This window comes from Falco cherrug, chromosome 2 (assembly GCF_023634085.1).
Source record: "Falco cherrug isolate bFalChe1 chromosome 2, bFalChe1.pri, whole genome shotgun sequence".
Taxonomy (NCBI): Eukaryota; Metazoa; Chordata; class Aves; order Falconiformes; family Falconidae; genus Falco; species Falco cherrug.
Window position 1 is genome coordinate 2,848,710 of NC_073698.1, and position 19,555 is coordinate 2,868,264.

Here is a 19,555-nt window from a genome sequence, read left to right on the forward strand (position 1 = left end):
GAGGCCCGTGAGTCAGCATGTTGGCAGACAGCTCTGAAGGAGGCATGCAGGATGAGATGTCAGTCCCTAGGAGGACAGGAACAAGGTTTGGCAATTCCAAAATAACCTTTGAGAGGAGAACTGCAAAGTTCACAGATACACAGAATGGCTGAGGCTGGCAGGGACCTCTGGGGTCCATGTGGTCCAGCCTCCTGCTCAGGCTGGGCCACCTAGAGCCAGTTGCCCAGGACCGTGTCCCAACACTGAATATCCCCAAGGATGGAGACATCACAACCTCTCTGGGCAAACCAAGCTGTCAACCCAGTGGGCAACCAAAGATGACCAAAGCTGTCATCAAAAGTGTTAAGGTGTCAATGTAGTACTCCTGCATCTTCCACAGCTCACTGAGACCTGTGGGCGAGCACTCATTGCTGCACAACCAGACTTGCAGTGCTATGATTTGCACAGCAGTGAGAGAAATGTCTACTGGTGAAAAAAATATATCAAAAGCTACCACAACTTGTACCCATGACTAGTGGTATAATCATCAAGTAGTCAGACTACCTCCAGCTCCACACTTGCTCAGTCCTGGCAAACCTCAATGTCTTCTCTGAGGACAACATCCAATAGTGATGTTAGCGACACAGACAGTGGGATCGAGTGCACCTCAGCAAGTTTGCTGAGTGGTGCGGTTGACATGCTGGAGGGAAGGGATGCCATCCAGAGGGACCTTGGCAGGCCTGAGAGGTGGGCCCGAGTAAACCTCATGAAGTTCAACGAAGGTCCAGCACCTAGGTTGGGGCAATCCCAAGCACAAATACAGGCTGGGTGGAGAATGGATTAGAAGTAGCCCTAAGAAGAAGGACTTGGAGGTGTTGGCTGACATGAAGCTCAACATGGCCCAACAATGTGTGTTTACAGCCCAGAAAGCCAACCGTGTCCTGGGCTGCACCACCAGCAGCGTGGCCAGCAGGTCGAGGGAGGTGATTGTGTACAACTGTAAGACAGAAGCCAAGTTATGTACTGGAAAGGGTCTGAAACTCTGAGCTTTCCTTACAACAGAGGTTGTTAATTTCTCTCACATTTATATTCAGTGCACATCCACGGCACTTTCTTCTCTGTGCTACCCCTGACTTCAGACATCAAGTCTGCCTGGGGCTTCCTTGCAGACACACATTAGGGAAGAACGATAAATGTGCAATGTGGTGTTTCTGCAGTATTTGATATGTGGGTACATGGTAAGTGCAAATAACTTTTCAGCAAAGCTTTATATATGAATTTGAAATTGGATTGTTGGGTCACTGGTATAAATAGCAGCAGTGCTTCTTTTTTAAGATTTTCAAGAAATTTTCAGGGAGATGCAATCTTTTTCTGTAAAGATCTCTAGACAGTCTCTAATTTCCTAAACCTTCCAGATAAATGTCCCTTTGCCTGCATGTGTTCACTGTTGAGTGAACCATTCAGCAGACAAACAGATAATGATCATGCAGCTGCTGCACCTCCGCCAATGCTCAGCAGGTTCCCTTTGCCGGGTTAAGAGCCACAGTGAGTTTGCCTGAAGCGCATCAATAGGAAACTGAAGGATTTTGCTTCGAGGGCACGCTGAAAGGAGGTGTCACTAAGCAAATGGTAAATGAATCGCAGCTGGTGGACCATGACAACTACCAGTGAGAGTCACTTGCTGAAATGCAAAGGGCTGTGAGCAGACCACAGCTCAGCTACTGGTTCTGCGTGATGACCCCATCCAGAGGATACCTGCACCACGCTGCAATGTTTAAAGCAAAACCAGAGTTCACCCATTCAGAGACCTCTAGGCTCCCCCCAGACCCTCCTCATTGCATGGGTGAAATCTGTAAAACACAGTCCCCAGCTGGCCTGGCCCAGGACCACCCCAGGGCATCACCCTCTCAAGGTCCAGCTCTCTGGGCTTAACTCAGCTGAGACTTAGGGCTATCAAGATGATGAGGGGCTGGAGCATCTCCCTGATGAGGAAAGGCTGAGGGAGCTGGGGCTGTTCAGCCTGGAGAGGAGAAGACTGAGAGGGGACCTCATCAATGCCTACAAATATCTTAGGGGCAGGTACCAAGAGGACAGGGCCAGGCTCTTTTCAGCAGTGCACAGTGACAGGACAAGGGGCAGTGGGCACAAACTGCAACACAGGAAACTCCATCTGAGTATGGGGGAAAACTTCTTTACCTTGAGGGTGGCAGAGCGCTGGGACAGGCTGCCCAGAGAGGCTGTGGGGTCTCCTGCTCTGGAGACATTCAAACCCACCTGGACGCGGCTCTGTGCAACCTGCTCGAGGAAAGCTGCTTCAGCAGGGGGTTGGATTAGATCACCAGAGATCCCTTCTGACCCCGACCATGCCGTGATTCTGAGACTTCCAGGCTTGGCAGTAGGCAGCAGTCTCTGAGAGCCATCCCCCTCTCAACCCACATGTGAAAGCCTGTGCAAGCACATCCACCCACTTTCCACCTTCTCTGCAGTCAATGCTCTTATGCTCCCAATCCCTATCAGTGCTGACGGATGGTGCAAACTGGAAAGAAGGGCAGATCTTTCAGCAGGACCAAGCCAGACCCAACACCTCTCTGATATGCTGTCACCTCCAAGAGGAACATCAGTGCTGAGGCTGCACTGGCCCTGGCTCTGGTAATCCAAGTGCAGGACATTTCTACCAACACCCGACTTCATCCAACCAAGTGTCTTTCACAGGTGCCTCATCATGGAGAGGTGCTACACTCTGACAACAACTTTGCAAAGAAGGTGGTCATTGAGCTGCTTCTTTGGCCAAAGTCTTGCTCTTAGGCAGCCCCGTTTTGGCACATGCTGTCCTTTCAGAGGTCTCTCACAGAGTCTGACTTTTTAGCCTAGAATAAGGAGATAACTGAAGGATGAGCATGTTATTTCTTCTGGTAGAGAAGACAAGCTATGAGAGACAGTGACAGGGAAACAGCTGGCAAGGGCACATACCAATATCAAACCCTGTAAACACTTGAGTGAATTCCTGTTTTCCTCACCTTCTGCTCATTTCATACTTGCCTCGCCTCACATGGCCTCTAAAATCTGTCCCTTTACACTCAGTGTCTGTAAGCCACAGCAGCAACAGCCAGGAACATAAACCATGTGCACTGAAACACAGAAGTGTTAACCATCTCAAAGCAAGGGGCTCTTGTTTACTTGACATGACAAGATGTTTTCTCAACCTGCTCTGCCATTAGCGCGTGATATTTGCTTTTAATGGCACCCTTCCTGATCCTGCTGCATTCATCCCACCCGGCATCCCCAGCCTTGATGTTGCATGATTGTTGTGTTAAAGGGGATGGAATATACCACTATCAGTCCAGTCGCATTTAATGTGTCTATTAAACGACCACGGTTCTGGATACACAGATAGCAGTCTGCACTGCCAGTCCAGCCGTGCTCATGAACTAGCACAGCCACACTGCAGGGTTTGGCCGCGTTCAATGAGAAACTGCGACAACCAGCTACTTAACAGTGCAGTTTTATTTGTGCAACAGATAGACAGGGGTTTGGATCGCTGGTGATAGTGACTGTCTGCAAAAAGACACATGCAATGTTATGATGTTATAAAGTATAAAACACGTGGAAAAGTTATGAACAATACAGCCTGGCTATAACTGTTAAAGAGTAACTCTCTAGAGTTTAGCACTCAGTTTAAGTCTCACCCAAGGTGTCCCAAGCCGGGGAGAAGAAAGGCTTAGCCCATCGGCCGGTCCCAGGAGTCAGTCTTGGTGCATCTTCCCTTAACCTGTTCTTGGTGGTGTCTTTCCCACTTTTCCCCTCATTTATTCACTTTTTTACTTCTCGTTACTCTTAGGTGGAGCTTGGGTGACTCTAGTCATACATTCTTTTATTGTGATTGGTGCAAAGTTCTCTCACTGTCATTTAAATATACAGTTCATTTTAAATTTACTGGGCATGCTCCCAGAGTGGGGGATTCACTCTCTTCGGGAGGGCCATTTGAGTAGGAGGTTGCGATCTCGATCTCCCACTACCACAATTACTTTACCCTAACATCCTTGAGTCTTATCTCTTCAGCAGTTTGTTTTCTTTTAGCAGTTAGCATGTGCTCATCAGAAGGCTCCTTATTTACATTCTTGAGCTCATCTACATCTGTACTAACTGTCCCTTCTTGAAGTGCTGAGCGGACTGAGCTCCCGACCTTCTCTCACAGATAATGAGGCTCCTGTTTACATCTTCACCACAGTTGCTGGCCCAGCAACAGACATCTCATATATTTTCCATTTGACAGCCTCTATGTAGCTTATCGGCTATATGGTACCATCAGGTTCCCAGTCCTGCAGGGAGCACAGCAGAGCCTGGCCGCAGTGTCCCCACTTCACTCCATCCTCCACTATTCCTCTAGGATAGCAGGTTGTGTGGCTTAGGGACCTGTGGTGATGTCAGTTCCATGCATGCCAACCGTCCTGAAGGCGATAGCTGTATTTTACGCTAAAAAGCTTTCTGTAATACTACGTTTATAATACAGTTTAACATCTTCATCAGTGACACAGCCAGTGGGATCAAGTGCACCCTCAGCAAGTCTGCAGATGACACCAAGCTGAATGGTGTGGTTGACATGCCTGAGGGACAGGATACTGTTCAGAGGGCCCCCGACAAGCTTGAGAAGTGGAGCCCTGTGAACCTTGTGAGGTTCAGCAATGCCAAGTGCAACGACCTGCACTTTGGTCAGGGCAACCCCAGGTATCAATACAGGCTGGGGGATGAAGGGTTTGAGAGCAGCCCTGCGGAGAAGGACTTGTGGATACCGGTGGACGAAAAGCTGGACATGAGCCAACAATGTGCACTCGCAGCCCAGAAACCCAACCAAATCCTGGTCTGCATAAAAAGAAGTGGACAGCAGGTTGAAGGAGGTGATTCTCCCCCTTCAACTCCACTCTGGTGAGACCCCACCTGGAGTACTGTGTCCAGCTCTCGAATCCTCAGCACAGGAAAGACATGGAGGAGACCACAAAGATGATCAGAAGCTTGGAGCACCTCTCCTGTGAAGACAGGCTGAGACAGTTGGGGCTGTTCAGCCTGGAGAAGAGAAGGCTCTGGGGAAACCTTAGAGCAGCCTTTCAGTACTTACAGGGGGCTATAAGAAGGATGGAGACAGACTTTTTAGTAGGGCCTGTACCAATAGGACAAGGGGCAATGATTTTAAACTAAAAGAGGGGAGATTTAGACTATATATAAGGAATAAATGTTTCACACTGAGGGCAGTGAGACACTGGCACAGGTTGCTCCGAGAGGTGGTAGATGCCCCATCCCTGGAAACATTCAGGGCCAGGTTGGACAGGGCTCTGAGCATCATGATCTAGTTGAAGATGACCCTGCTCATGACAGGGGCTTGGACTAAGTGACCTTTAAAGCTCCCTTCAACCCACACTATTCTGTGATTCTCTGAAACATGTTTTGCTGATTGCTCAGTCGCTGTTGCCCTACTTAACTGCATCTTTGTGCCCGGGCTGCAAATCATCTGAAGAGAATGCATTGTGCCTTCTCTCTGCAGGCCTTCAGTATATTGTGGAGTAAGTGCAATTGCAAATTAACTTTTAAACCTGCTAGGTTTCAATATCTCAAATAGTAATGAGTAGAGGAAGGACTTGAGAGTCTATGTGAGGTCAATATACTGGACTTCGGGCAAATAAAAAATTGCCTAAGATGGGAAAATAGTTTGCAATTTGGCTACAAGAACTCTGGCTGTCTCCACCTGCTCAGGACTCTATGTGACCCACAGACCTTCACAGATAGACTGGAGCTGACAGGGTTTGAGCCTTTAGCTGTACTATAGGCTTGGACTATTTGAACAAGCCTCAGAGTTTAGGCTAAGTTCATGCAATTGCCATTAACTTCACCAGGTTTTCAGTACTTAATGACAACCTGTAACTTCACAACTAGAGTCATGCAGAGCTGCAAGAGCCACAGGAACAGTTGCACATTTACACCAAAAAAGAGAGAACAAAGCACTTCAGCAACAGCAGAAGAGGACACAGGACCTCATGTACAGGGACCATGAGCCATGGTGCAGAAGGTTCCCTAGCTGGTTTGGAGGTCCTTACTGATTTTCCTGTGAAAGCTGGTATAATGAGCAAACTGGGATTCCCCTGGTCAGCTGGCTAATCGGAAGTCAGTACTGGACTCAGAAAAGCATTTCTCAACCCTTTGCCACCCACAGGCAATTTCACTTCTCTGGGAATGAAAGGCCACACCTCAAATACTGTGTTCGGTTTGGGGCCCCTCACTATAGAAAGACACTGAGGGGTCAGACAGTTCATTTTCCTAAAATGCCACTGCAGTCATCCTAGCTCTCAGCGACTGAGTTGCTCTCAGCAACTTACATCGACTCTCTCAAGCTCCTGGGACCCCCAAACAAGCTTCACCCTCCAGCCACCTGGCAGATGTTTATGGTCTTCACACACCCACAAGGGATGGTCCCTCTTTGCCATCCCCGTGGCAGTACAGATGGCCACCCTGTGGTATTTTGAGGAAGAGAGGTTTCTTGTGCCGCTGACTCTGCGCTGCCTTACCCCAGGACAACTGCTCCTTGCCCTGGAGTGGCATAAACCCCTGCTATCCCTCAACAAGTAGTGTGGGGAGCTCCTAGTGCTCTGGGGAATACAGATGGGAGAGATTTCTGGCAGTGCTCAAGCTCCCGACACCCCACCTTGTGCCTCTGTGGAGCTGAGGTATGCCTGTGTGAATACTGAGCTGTGCCAGGAACGTGTTAAGCCACTGCTTCAGAAAACCTGACCACCACAGCTGTTAACAATCACTGAAAGATCTAATGAGACGTTAACAGGAGGGATGTCAAGAAGATAACAAACAAAATATTTAATGGGCTGCTGCTTTAAAGCACTTAAAGCCTTAACTTTGTGCTTGGTCAAGCACAATTTGCTGTTGGTCAAATCCATGTCAGCTGCTCGATTACCTTCCTGTGCTTCATTTGTTTGGAGACAGGGATCACAAGAGGATATGCTCTATGTTCTTTCCAGGCTGAGGCTGACCAGTCCATAACAGTCTGGACTCTCCTTTTCCTTCTGAAAGATTAGAGTTGCATTAGCTCTCTTCCAGATATCAAGAGAATTCCTTTAGTCACCCCAATTCTCCACAGAGGATAGACAGGAGCCTTAAAATCACACCAGACTTGAGAACCAGGGGGGAAAAAAACCCCAACTATTCAAGAGTTAAGCTGCAGACTAGGGTCAGGAAAATGGGTGTCAAGGGGGTCAGATTGCCATGGCTCAACCCACTCTGCACTGCACTTCATAGAATCATAGAAAGGACCTTAAAGACCATCCAGTTCTAATCCCCCCACCATGGGCAGGGCCCCCTCCCCCCAGCCCAGGCTACTCCCAGCCCCGTCCAGCCTGGCCTTGAGCCCTGCCAGGGATGGGGCACCCACAGCTGCTCTGGGCAGCCTGTTCGTATGTCTCACCACCCTCACAGAAAAAAATTCTTCCTAGTATCTAATCTAAATATCCCCTCTTTCAGTTTAAAGCCATTCCATCTTGTCCTATCACTATATGCCTTTGTAAAAGTCCCTCCCCAGCCTTCTTGTCAGCCCCTTTAGGTACTGGGAGCTGCTCTAAAATCTCCCTGGAGCCTTCTCTTCTCCAGGCTGAACAACTCCAACTCTCTCAGGCTCTCTTCACAGGAGAGGTGCTCCAGCCCTCTGATGAGCTTTGCAGCCTTCTCTGGATTCACTCCAACAGCTCCGTGTCCTTCTTAAGGTGCAGTAATCTGCACCCTGCTTTCTGCAGAAGCTGAATTCAGCCAGCACCACTGGGCACGCATGGTACAGGATGAAGTCTATGGGTTGTCTCCCTCCAAGCCCATCATGTCCTTGATTTTTCTACCTCACACAGTACTCCTGGTAACCCTGAACAGGGCTGGCTGATGCCCCGTTTCTGCTTGCTGGCTGGCAAGGCTCTCGTGAGCAGAGTGGGTGCCATAATTGTGCCTGCAAGCTTCCAGAGGCACCCTGGCTGCTCTGCTTGGTGAGCAGGGTGCATGGCCACAGAGAGGTACTGTCCCAGCACGCAGCTCTGCCCTGCTTGTCCACATACTGGTTTGGATCTGCAGGAGGAGATGCAACTCTCGTTGGTTCGTCCAGAGCTCCCTTATAGAAACCCAGAGGGGTTTGCTTTTTCAGAGCACCATTGCTCACCTGGCCTGGGAGGAATTCATCAAGTTAAAAAAAGGGCTGAAATAGGGACCATTCCAGCTTCCAGGGAACAGGACAGCTACTGAGCCCTGCTCAGTACTCAGGTTTTGAGAAGCAGCAAGAGTAGAGACTGCTGAACACCAGCACAGGCTTGAAATTAGCCAGATGCTAGTCACAAGGGGCACATTGGCAGCTGTAATTCCCAAACTTCACCGGGATGCAACATGCACCCGGAAATACAGATGGGCCCAGATGTGTTACCACAGTCTTTGCACCTTACCTATATCAGCTATAAAACATAACGACTGGACTCAGCAGGGTGACAGACAACCCAGTGACTACGGTGATCTGGCACAGATGCCTTGCATGTATCCCCGTCTGAAGCTTGCTGCTATCACATCAAAACACTAGGGCACAAATATCACTTCTGAAACGTTTCTCTCTTCTTGCAATGGATTCAGACAATTCTGTGCACCAATTCCACCTGCCCACAGTGAGCGTCAGCAAAGCCCATCATCAGAAATGCTGCACAGGCTGCACGCTCTTAATGAGGCACAAAGGAATCTGTGTTGGTTGGCCCCTCGGCACACTGGGTAGCCAAAAGGTATTGCCATAGCTGGACCCAGGTAGGCTGCAAACTCAAGTACTATCCTGAGCAGACTGGCAGGGCATTCCTTGTTCTTCTGTGGGGCCGCTTCTTATAGAACACAGGACTGACTGCAGAAAAACATATTACAAGTGAAATAATGAGCTGACAAAGATAATGGGACAGTTAATACTAAATAAATACTGAGTAACTATCAACATCCTAACAAAGGCCTAAATGCGCCTTCTGTGGCACTGTGAGGAAGAGGACGTGCAGATAGTTCAATGTCTACCTAAACAATTAAAATATGCATTGAGCCCACAATGCTGTAAATGTTTGGTGCTGTGTTTGGTGGGAGTGCTGTGTACAGATAAAGTAACTGACCACCTGACACAGGACAGACAGGTGATAGGAATGCCACCCTCAGAAGACATAGAACAAGGATCTAATTGAGCTAAGGTAAAAATGAAACCACGGTTTGAATTAATTTCTGTCATGCATTTAGACCCTAGTGTGTATAACCATCAATACATTATAATCTCTACTGTCTACAATCAATACTGCGGGGATTAAGAAAGCAGACTAACAAATTCAGCACTGACTGTACCATCAGGTGAGCGAGGCCAAGAGCCAGTCTGCTCCCAGAGTGGATCCCACTGCAGCCAGAGGCCAAGAACCAGCCCCCTGGAGTGTCTATAGGATCCATGTCCATGGAAAGCTGGCTGCACTCAGCAGGGAGAGGACACCCACCTTCAGACCCCAGCGAGTATCTCCTCTCTGCCACGTCACACCACACCTTCATGCTTCTGTTTTATTGAGCCACGCATGACAGCACAGTAGAAAGGGCAGAAATGCTTATCTGGGAGGGACTTCAAGATGGCACCGAAACCAAACATGCACACCGGGAAAGGATCAGGCTGCCCAAACAGAGCACATTCAGTAGCTGTTAAGTCTATTTTAAAAAAATCAGTGAAAGCAGTTCCATAATCTCTCATCATAACCTGATGCTGCAGGTCATAAAACAAGAACACAATTTTCTGGTTTCTTCCTGTGTCATTTCAAAGTGCTTCAGAACCTTCTCTCGCTGCCAGAAGAAACACACTTCCAGGCAGTCACTAGTTTCCTCAGCTCAGTCTCTGAAGGTGCTGAAGCTTCCTTGAGCTTCCTCTGAAAAGGCAATATGGCTTCTGCATATTTCCTTATGGCAAAGGCTTGATGGTACCTCCTACAGCCAGACAATGCTCAGAGGAAAACCCCCTCTCTCGCCACACTATGTCTATGATTTACCTCTATTTCCTCCTTGGACCCACACAATGTTCTGAAGCTGTTTCCTGCTGCGGGCCATCAGAAGAAACACAGCCTTACACAGAGGGCTGCTAGCAGGATCAGGGGAAACGCCCTCATGACACAACTCAGGGGCACTAGTAACTCTTGGAGAGAAGACTCCTCACCTCAGTCTGGACATGTTCTGGTGGAAGAACCTCTTTCTTTGCATTCTAGCAGCCTACCAATATGCATATTCTCTCCTAAAGCCACAGCACTCTGCTGCTGATTAATCAGGGGTTAATCAGGGATTTCTGATTAAGCCACTGTCTGAAATTCCCTTTTGCTCTGTTTTGCATCATCAGGATCAAGCTCAGCAGTTTGACTCCCCCACCTTCCTCCCTCGTTTTGAACACAGTTCCATACCACAAAGTGGCAGCTATTCTCCAACTGCCGCTGCAGATGCTGAACTCAAAGACAAGACTCTTGACTGGCGGCAGGTTCATCTGAGCAGATGCAAACACCTACAGAATGTGCTCACCTAAATGAGAAAAAGATTGCTATTATTTCTTTATTCCCCTATTCTTCACAATTCATCATGAGTTAAAGGCAGCAGATGACTGAGTTTCATTTTTAGTGTCAAACAAATTAGTAAAGAAATGGTATTTTATTTATTCATCAGCTTATGGATAATTTGCAGAGCAGAACAGTGTTTTTCAAGAGAATTTAGTTACATATCTCCATTTCAAGCTGCTTTTCCCCTGAGAGTTTGAAAGGCCTTTGAAAACAAACACAAAAATCCTTGAGGTCTTCCTACCACCTGTCCAAGACCACAACGTTGTAGTGACCAGTGCAAGGGCCCATCTAGGCACTTACTAATCACAAAACCACCAGTGTCCCAGCGACCAAAATTTAAAAATATTTCTGCCCTACTTCAGCCCACTGGACAGGATCATCCCACTGCCCCATCTGGGTTGCAGATCTGAAGTCTCTTCTGAATCAAGGTTTGCTTTGCCTCATCCACATCCTAGTGCTGAGGATTTTCAGCCCAGACTTCCTGAGCTGCACGTTTTTGCTACATATTCAGCAAACACAAATGGATTTTTCCTCCATGAACCTGTCTAGTCCCTCCACAAGCCCCTGTAAACTTTCAACATCCCCAGTTGCTCATTGAGGAGTTCTGCTATGGCTTACTCCTGTACAAAGAACAAACTGCTTTTTATTTTGAAACTGTTCCACATCAGCCCTCATTTCTCATGCTGCAAGAGTCAAATCAGCATCCACACAAGGTAGCTCTTCATGGCTAGAAATTACTTTGCTTTCAGCTACTGAAGTTCTCCCTGCACTCAGCCCCTAAGGAGGCAGACAATGACTAACAGAGAACAAAATGCCTTTTAGCACAAGGGCTCTAAAAAGCCCTAAAATCTCCCTTTAGTCTTCAAACAATTGATTAATAATGCGATACGCAGTAAACAGGGAACTATATTCTGTTGGTTTAATATAACTTTATTTGCATCACAAATGATGTTAAATTATACTGATGTCTTTTTGTCAAACTACGTAAAAGCAGATTTACTGCCTTTTCTGAGGTACACTGCCGCATGTAATATATCTGTTAGCAGGAAGCCATAAACTGTAATTTAGGTCCAACTCCAGTAATATTGCTAACAGGTTCTGAAAAAGACCTTGAAGAAACAGAAGCACTTGTCTGGACGCAGAGGTATCCACCCAAAAGGTCCCCCATTTTCTGGACATCAGGCAGCACCAGCACATCTGGAGACCCCTTGACAGCATATGCCCTCACAGGTGGATATTTTTGTCCCTTAGCCCGAGACCAGGAAGAAATTCCCACCAAAACCCTGCGGTAGTTAAATTTTCCCTCACCCAAAGGAACACTACAAACCCTAGGTCTCGGTATCAATACATAATGTGCTTCTCCTGAGAATTTCCCTCTCTGCTGTCCAGGTAGGGAACCAACGCAGAAAAGGTCTCACCCCGATTCACACGTAGGCTTTACAGAGCTCAGCATCTCAGGAGCTGCAGCCCACAAAGCCAGCCAGCAAAGCAAAGAGGCACTAGCAAAGCTGTTCCACGGGGTGTCTGAACCAGTGGCACACAACTGAACTGCTGAACCACTGTGAGTCAGCCTGGGCTGTGTCGTACTCCCTTTATTTCTTAACCGTCGATGCTGCCCTGCACCTGCTCTTGGAAAAGGTCCTCCAGAAATCCTTCACTTCTCCTACCTCCGTCACGTTGTTTGCATCTTTTCCTCTTAAAACTCCAGCACCCAACATAGCAGTCACGCTGCGGCAGGAATCCTCCCTCCGCATCCTGCACGGCCGCCCGTCCCCTGATCTAATCCACCATGCTTGGGACAAGAATCTCTTGGGCTGGCGGTGCGTTCACCAAAGCGCTAGGCATCCAGCCAGCTTCTGCCCTTCTCTCCCCAGCAGCAGCCAAGCCCGGCAGCACCACAGGCGGCCAGCGCGTCCCGGCCTGCGCCTAGGCCGAGGGCGGCGGGGGGGACAAACGGTAACGGGGGCGAGGTGGGATGGGGAGTAGGGACACACAGTGACAGAGGCGGGAGGGGGGGTGGGACACGGGACTACGACGAGCCTAGCACCGCGCCCCCCCGAGCCAGCAAAGCGGAGCACGGGCAGGCACCTCTGCAGCTGCTCTGCCTTCGCTTCTGCGCGGCGGGAGGAAATGACGTCACTCAATCGGCCTCCCCGTGATGTCGCTTCCGGCTCCCTCGCCCCGCCCCTGAGATAAATAGTGCCGCGTGCGCCGGGACTTCCCCTTTCCAGCCGCGCGGTGCAAGATGGCGGACACGCAGGTGGGTGCTGCTTGTGACTGGGCCCCGGCCGCCCGGCCGGCCTCGGGACGGGCCCTTCTGGGGTCGCTGCTCGCCCCGGCGCTGCTGGAGGGCGGGGAGGATGCGGCCCGGCCCTGCGAGGGGTGACGGCGGGCGGCCTGTGGGGCGGGCGGGCGGGCCAGGCCGGTCGTACTGGGTGAGGTACTGTGCCCTGGGGGGCGGGGATTGCTGTCGGTGTCGATGTGGGGCCTGACATGTTCCCGGTGCTGAGGAGGTACCGTGCCCCAGGGCTGCTGGTGATTCTCTCCTCGCCTTCCCCTACCTCAGACCGAACGGGCCTACCAGAAGCAGCCCACCATCTTCCAGAACAAAAAGCGGGTGCTGCTGGGCGAAGGTGGCAAGGAGAAGCTACCCCGATACTACAAAAACATCGGCCTCGGCTTCAAGACTCCCAAGGAGGTAAGGCCTGGCTATCTGCAGGATGCAGGTGGGCAGGGCTGCCCTGCCTCCCGGCCGTGCTTCCCGAGCCCGGCATCTCCTCCCACTGCAACCCAAAGGCCGTGATGGTCCCGCAGACTATTAAGGCGATGTAGCTGTGACTCCTCTGAGCACGGTCACTAGGCTTCGGTGCTGCCTGACCTGTTGGTCTATCCAAATGCTGACAATTGTTTCTTTTTATAGGCGATTGAGGGCACTTACATCGACAAGAAGTGTCCCTTCACTGGTAATGTCTCTATCCGTGGCCGAATCCTGTCAGGTGGGTTGTGTAGGCACCTTAAGGAGTAATGATATAGACATAATCCCTGGACTGCCTGGAAGTGGGTACACATAAAGAAGAAATTCTTTTTTGTGAGGGCGGCGAGGCGCTGGCCCAGGCTGCCCAGAGCAGCTGTGGGTGCCCCATCCCTGGCAGGGCTCAAGGCCAGGCTGGATGGGGCTGGGAGCAGCCTGGGCTGGGGGGAGGGGGCCCTGCCCATGGTGGGGGAGTTGGAACTAGATGGTCTTGAAGGGCCCTTCCAACCCAGAGTGTTCTGTGATTCTAAGCAAAGCCTGTGAGCAGCAGTCTGGAGTTGCCTGGAAACTGCTGTGGTCCTTGAGCTGCATGTGATGCCATTCTCTCACGATGGTCTTCTAAGCCTTACCTTGAAGGGGCTTTGACGACAATGCTGCACGGCTTTGCTGATGCCCAGTGAAAGGACCAGTTGCTGGCAGTTACCCTTCCAGATGTGCTGTTCTGTAGTGCAGATGCTGATGTAATGCAGTAGCAGATAAGGTAGGGAGCATTGGTTCTAGGCAGCAGGGCACAGTATGCTTAGAAAGTCTTAAAAAAGACAAGAGAAACTTGTTTTAAAATACAAATTTGAAAGCTGTAACCTGGCAGAAAAGTGGAAAGCCATTTCTGCCTGGTAGAACACCACAGCAGTCTCCAAAGGATGTGTTGTCGTTTACTATTAAAGTAGGCAAGGAGAAATGGCTGGAATTGATAGGTACTGCCTTCAGGTGTCAGATGCCACTCATCTCTGCTGATCCTCTTGGGTAACTCTTTGAGAAATCTTTTACGTGTTAAGTTATAACCCCAGTCTCCAGCCAGTTTGCCAGTGGTCAGTGCATCCGTGCTTATGGTCATGCTCATCACATTCCCCCCGACTTCTCTTGCCCAGGTGTGGTTACTAAGATGAAGATGCAGCGCACCATTGTCATCCGTCGGGACTACCTGCATTACATCCGCAAGTACAACCGCTTCGAGAAGCGCCACAAGAACATGTCTGTGCATCTCTCCCCCTGCTTCAGGTGCGTGCAAGTTCCGGCAGTGACAGTAGGGGAGTGTTAACCCCAGGAGAAGAGATGTGTGGGAGTGCCATACATGCTCAGAACATGTCATATGTGTTGTTTATATGTATTGCTTATAATGCTGAACTCTGCTTTCACGTAGAAACTGCAAGTGTGCAGTTAAGGTGACACGTGGTTTTATTGCTGCTTCTGACCTGGAATCTGCTTACTGGTGGTGATGTCTAAACTCACGATGGTCTTCAGAGTCCCTGCTGGTGAGAGGGGACTGCTGACAACGCCAGTGGCAATTGCTGAACCGTAAGAGAGGTTCCAGTCAGTCTGCCTGTTGCCTTCTGAAACCATCCACTGTTACAGCATTGCTGTCCTTGAGAAAGCATAACAAATATGTATGTTTCTGAAGTAAGTGCTGAGGTCAGAGGGGACAGGTTCAGAGGCTGGCTCTTTTTTTTTTTTCTACTTGCATGTTTCCTAAGCCTGTCTTTGTAGTGCAGCATTTCCAGAAAAACCTGAACTAGCGTTGCAGTGCAGCTGATTTGGCTTAAGAAGGGCTTCAAGCCTGTGTGTGACTGGAAGGGAAACTCCCCACCTCTGAAGGGTTTCCCTTCTGTGCTCAGCACTCATCCTGTTCTTGAAAAGCTCGTGTTTAGCCTTGTCTTTTGAGTTTGAACTTAGTGTGGTCAGACTCGGAAGGCTTTGTGTCAGCTGCTGCAGGGTGACTGCTGTTTATCAGGCACATTCGTCTTTGCTTAAAATTAAACCGCCTTGCTTCACAGCTTATCCAAGGTCGCTTTCAGCACTGCATTACTCGGTAGCGTTATGCAATGCAAGTGCCTGCACTGCAGAGCAAACCAACTGCATATGTGGGAAATTCAGAACTACTGAAATAGCAGCAATGTCTTTGCAGGGATGTCCAGATTGGAGATATTGTCACCGTGGGAGAGTGTCGTCCCCTCAGCAAGACTGTCCGGTTCAATGTCCTCAAAGTCACAAAGGCTGCTGGTACCAAGAAGCAATTCCAGAAGTTTTAAAAACAGCTTATGGAAGATACACAGGACAAATAAAACTTGTAAAAATGTACCCTGTGTGTGTAACCTGAAATAAACAGCATGGGGACGCAAAGCCACATGGCATGCATCGGACTGCAGAAACAGGCAAAATGAGTGCATCTCTGGAGGAAAACATGCGAGTGTTATGCAGCTATGTTAAGATATTCGAGGTTTTCTATTCAGAAATGATGACAGTTTGGGTGACGGACAAGGAGTGAGTGTTGTGCCTTTGTTGATAAATAGGGACTGCAGTATTTTTCAATGGCAGTGACTCACAGTCCAGCTGGAACCCTCAGCAAGTGCTTGGTCTGGGGTGTGTCACAGCCTGTCTGAAGGAAAGGTGCCTTGGCAATTTCTTCTCCTGGCGCCTCTATCCCAGACAGGCTTACCAAGGCTCAAATTTTTATTGTGTTGAAAAGCAGGGCACAGAAAAAAAAAGCACGTCCCCTTTTGCTAACTGTTTTTAGTTACTTTCTGGAGAGTTCTTGTGGCTTTCCGGTTCAATACTGATGTCTGGTGTTGCCATTTCACCCCTTCCCAGCATTGCTGCAGATGGTAACAGATGGGAGATTATGTAATAATTTGGTTTAGAATATAAAGCCTCTTAGTGATAACAAAGGCAGTTGTGATTTTAAAAGATCATTTCTCAGAAAGCTTAAGTATGTATTTAAAGAGAGATGCCATGTGGCATTTTCACACTCGGAGGTGTCCGAGCACATTTTTACAAGGCTGTGGTGTCAGCAGCTGAAGGGAATGGGAGTTAACGCTGAAGAAACTGCTTTTTCTGCAGATTTTTTTTTTTTTAGAGGTGATAGTTGCTTGTGGTTCCAACAGTCATAGGAAATGTTTTTCTGGGATCTGAGTAAGCCCTTCGTAGGAAACCGATCCTGTGTTCAGGGGGGAGAAGCCAGAAGGGAGCAATGGTATGACATGGTACAGATGACAGGAGGTGTGTATGATAACCAGATGTGGAACAAGGAAACAAAATCCAGTGTTTTAAACGCATGTAGCTCAGCTGGCAGTTACCTTAACCCCAGGCTGACTCTGGCAGTGTTGCCTGTTGAGTTGGTGCTAGGAAGGGCTGCAAGAGCAATTCTGTGGCCCACAGCTTGTAGAAAACTGAATTGTGGCGACTTCTATATTAACAGGCACCTGGCTTGCAAAAGTTCAGTAGCATTTTTGTGAGAGCTGCCTTGTGCCTTTGTGGCGGGGATGTCCTCTTGCATCTAGGGAGAGTGATTCAGTGGGATCTGGGAGCAGTGCTTGCTGCGTGCCAGGCTGGAGCTGTTGAATAAAGCTGATCTCTAGTCAGTCCCATAGAGCGAAGGTAGGATCCAGAATTGTATCGGTCTATATCTTTGCATTGGTCTCTATACCTTGGTATTTTAGTGCCTACTGAGCAGAAAGCTTTTAAGCTCAGGGTCAGCTTTCACTAGGATATGAGTGGTTGTTTCCAGCAGCTGCCGGGTCAGACAGCTTTTCCTTGCTTCTGAGCGGGAAGTGTCCTTCCTGCCAGGCTTCACAGCAGCCTGTCCCTCCTTCCATGGGGCTCTACCTGAGCTCTATTTTGACAGGGATGTAACAAACTGAACCAGCCCAGTCTGGGTGGCTGTACAGTCATGCCATGGCTGTTACCTGTGGGGACCCTTGGATGAGGATGCTGGGCAGCCAGCTGCGTGGGTTTGTGGTGCCCTGAGGTTTCTCCGCTGAAATCTGTGAGCTTTGAGGGAGACTGAGGTCAGGGCTGGGAGAGAGGAGGAGTGGAGGCACAGCTGGTGGTACGGGATCCACGCAGAGCTCCAGAATGACATTCCCACCCAGGCTGGGGGATGTTGCAGCCTCCGTGGCATGTCACTGCTGGAGCAGCCAGCACGTGCATCAGCTCCTCTGCTCTGCTGCCCAGAGCTCGGATGTGCCGTCTGCCTGGAGCAGAGGGGGTAGGAGGCAGCGGGTCAGGCCAGAGCAATGAAGAGGTGGCTGGCACTTTCCGAAAGTTGCTGAGGCCAGGGCTGAAACAGGTTGGCCATAGAGCAAGTGGGAGGAGCACCTCTGGAGGTCCATCCCTGGGTGTCAAGGAGTCAGATGGGAGCTAATATATGGGAAGGCACCTGGAAAGGTGATGGTTTCCAGAGGGCTTGCCATGCCTGGGCATCTCCTTGGGGATGGCATTGTCACACTGTGGCTGTGCTGAGAAGGCACTGGGCCTGTTGCAGCAGTAGGCTGAGGGATTAGGGATGCCTCACTGGCTTCACACCAAGCAGATAAAATACTAATTATTTACCACTTCCACATACAGCAAGACCACTGCTGGAAGGTCTGTGTCCTGCTGCTATGATGTAGCAGCTTCCCCAGCGCAAGCAGTCCCTGTGGATACAGCATTCGGCATGTCTCTGCTTGCTGCCTCTTAGCAAGAGCATGTCAGCTTCTGTGGCTGCAGAAGTATGTCATCTGTCCCTTAGAAGCTCTCAGAGGAGAGAGATCAGGCCACTTCCAGCTTGCTCAGAAGCTGAAGGAGCAGCAAGACTGCAGCATCTGAGGGTGGCTGTGTGACCCAGTAAGGCTGATCTGGTAGCTTGCTGCCGCCCAATGGAGGGGTCTCACTGTCCTTCCTCCTTCTCCCTCCCAGCAGGTTTTGCTCGTTAACCAGTCAGAAAACAGCCAGCTTTTCTTCTCTCCAGGTCATTTTCTGCTGGTTTGGTGAGCTGAACAATCTCACAGAGAGGTGAGCTGGGAGGAGGGGGGATAAGTGGCCTCACTGTCAAATCTGCACCCCCCACCTTCCTTAATGTCACTGTCTTTGACAAGGATGCAGCTTGGCCACTCAGCCGGCAGCTCCCCCATCCAGAAACCTGCTTCACCCTCATTTTGGGCACCCATCAGTGGCTGCAAGGAGCCTCCGCTCATCCAGCTCTCCATGTAGGTCATCATGCCAAAGGCGTTTGTCTCAGCTGCTGAGTGGGACCCATGCACTTATCTTTGAAGAGATAAAACTACACTTTCAATATTCCCAAACCTCTTCTGGAAATCCTATTACACCTTCTAATCAGTCCCCAGTAGCTGGGCAGGGCATCCAGTATTGAACGTTTTCACTGGGGCTGGTGTCTGCTCAGAGGTGTCTTCAAATTAGCAGAAAGGCTCACAGGGAGGATGTTCCACTGCATTCACTGTAAAATTGGCAAAATTTTGGAAAATTTGCCCATTTTCACTGGCAAAATTTCACCAGAGCTACAGGGAACATGGTTAAAGGCTTTAAATGAGAGCTTAGCTTAGCCGCACTCTGCGTGAGGAACCTTGTTGTCTTTGGCGGTTTAAAATAGGTGGCTCCTTTTGCTTTCAGAAATCATGAACATTTGAGAGTTGCACCAATGGCATCTCCAATAAATGTTGTCATTAGCTGGAGCGACGGCATGTGGCGTTGGTCTGGTGTGAGGACAGAAATCCTCCGTTGTTGCCACTCCACAGACAGGCACGAGTATTTTTGGTGGTGCCTCAAAAGCAGCCCTGTGCTGCTAGTGAGGGCCCCGGGTGCTTGCTGTTCAGGTCCCCCAGTATGGGCAGCAAGAGGCTGGAGCAGACCAGGAGCCCTTCCCACCTGTGTCAGGGCACAGGGATGGACCTCAGGGCAGAGCTGGGGGGCAGCGACCAGCCACAGCCCGTGTTCAAGCCACCGAGAGATGACCCAGGTTGTTAGGGGTGAGCTGATTTTGTTCTGGTCCCACATAGGGACACAGAAAAAAAGGAAAAAACATCTCATATACAGCTCAGTCTACAAAGCTGTAAAACTTGGTAACAGAGATTAATGCATCAGCCTGGTTTTAATGGAAAATAGATCATGGCCAATTAACTTCTGGAAGGAGTTTTCTTTAGCAATTGCCTAACAGTCT

General features: G+C 49.5%; 1 protein-coding gene, 1 long non-coding RNA gene and 2 other non-coding genes across 8 annotated transcripts; 3 read left to right on the plus strand and 1 right to left on the minus strand.

Moving 5' to 3' along the window:
* Window positions 1–4,181: 4,181 nt before the first annotated feature.
* On the minus strand, window positions 4,182–12,570 carry LOC106631273 (uncharacterized). Of its 5 annotated transcripts, none has more exons than XR_008730991.1 (4): window positions 12,263–12,570; window positions 10,446–10,560; window positions 9,507–9,673; window positions 4,182–8,887 (listed from the first exon to the last, which is right to left on the minus strand). It is a non-coding gene; the product is annotated as an uncharacterized LOC106631273 (long non-coding RNA). The 5 variants fall into 5 exon arrangements; XR_008730992.1 differs by having other exon boundaries at window positions 9,507–9,923; XR_008730994.1 differs by having other exon boundaries at window positions 4,182–7,043; window positions 8,451–8,887; window positions 9,507–10,560.
* Window positions 12,571–12,719: 149 nt separating this feature from the next.
* RPS11 (ribosomal protein S11) lies at window positions 12,720–15,702 on the plus strand. Its single transcript, XM_055702662.1, has 5 exons — window positions 12,720–12,855; window positions 13,162–13,293; window positions 13,516–13,591; window positions 14,496–14,625; window positions 15,530–15,702. The coding sequence occupies exons 1-5, from the start codon at window positions 12,841–12,843 to the stop codon at window positions 15,651–15,653; spliced, it is 477 nt and encodes a 158-aa protein (XP_055558637.1). The 5' UTR covers window positions 12,720–12,840; the 3' UTR covers window positions 15,654–15,702.
* Window positions 13,934–14,026, plus strand: LOC114016215 (small nucleolar RNA SNORD35). Its single transcript, XR_003560559.1, has one exon. It is a non-coding gene; the product is annotated as a small nucleolar RNA SNORD35 (small nucleolar RNA).
* LOC114016214 (small nucleolar RNA SNORD35) lies at window positions 14,835–14,928 on the plus strand. The gene has a single exon (XR_003560558.2). It is a non-coding gene; the product is annotated as a small nucleolar RNA SNORD35 (small nucleolar RNA).
* Window positions 15,703–19,555: the final 3,853 nt, after the last annotated feature.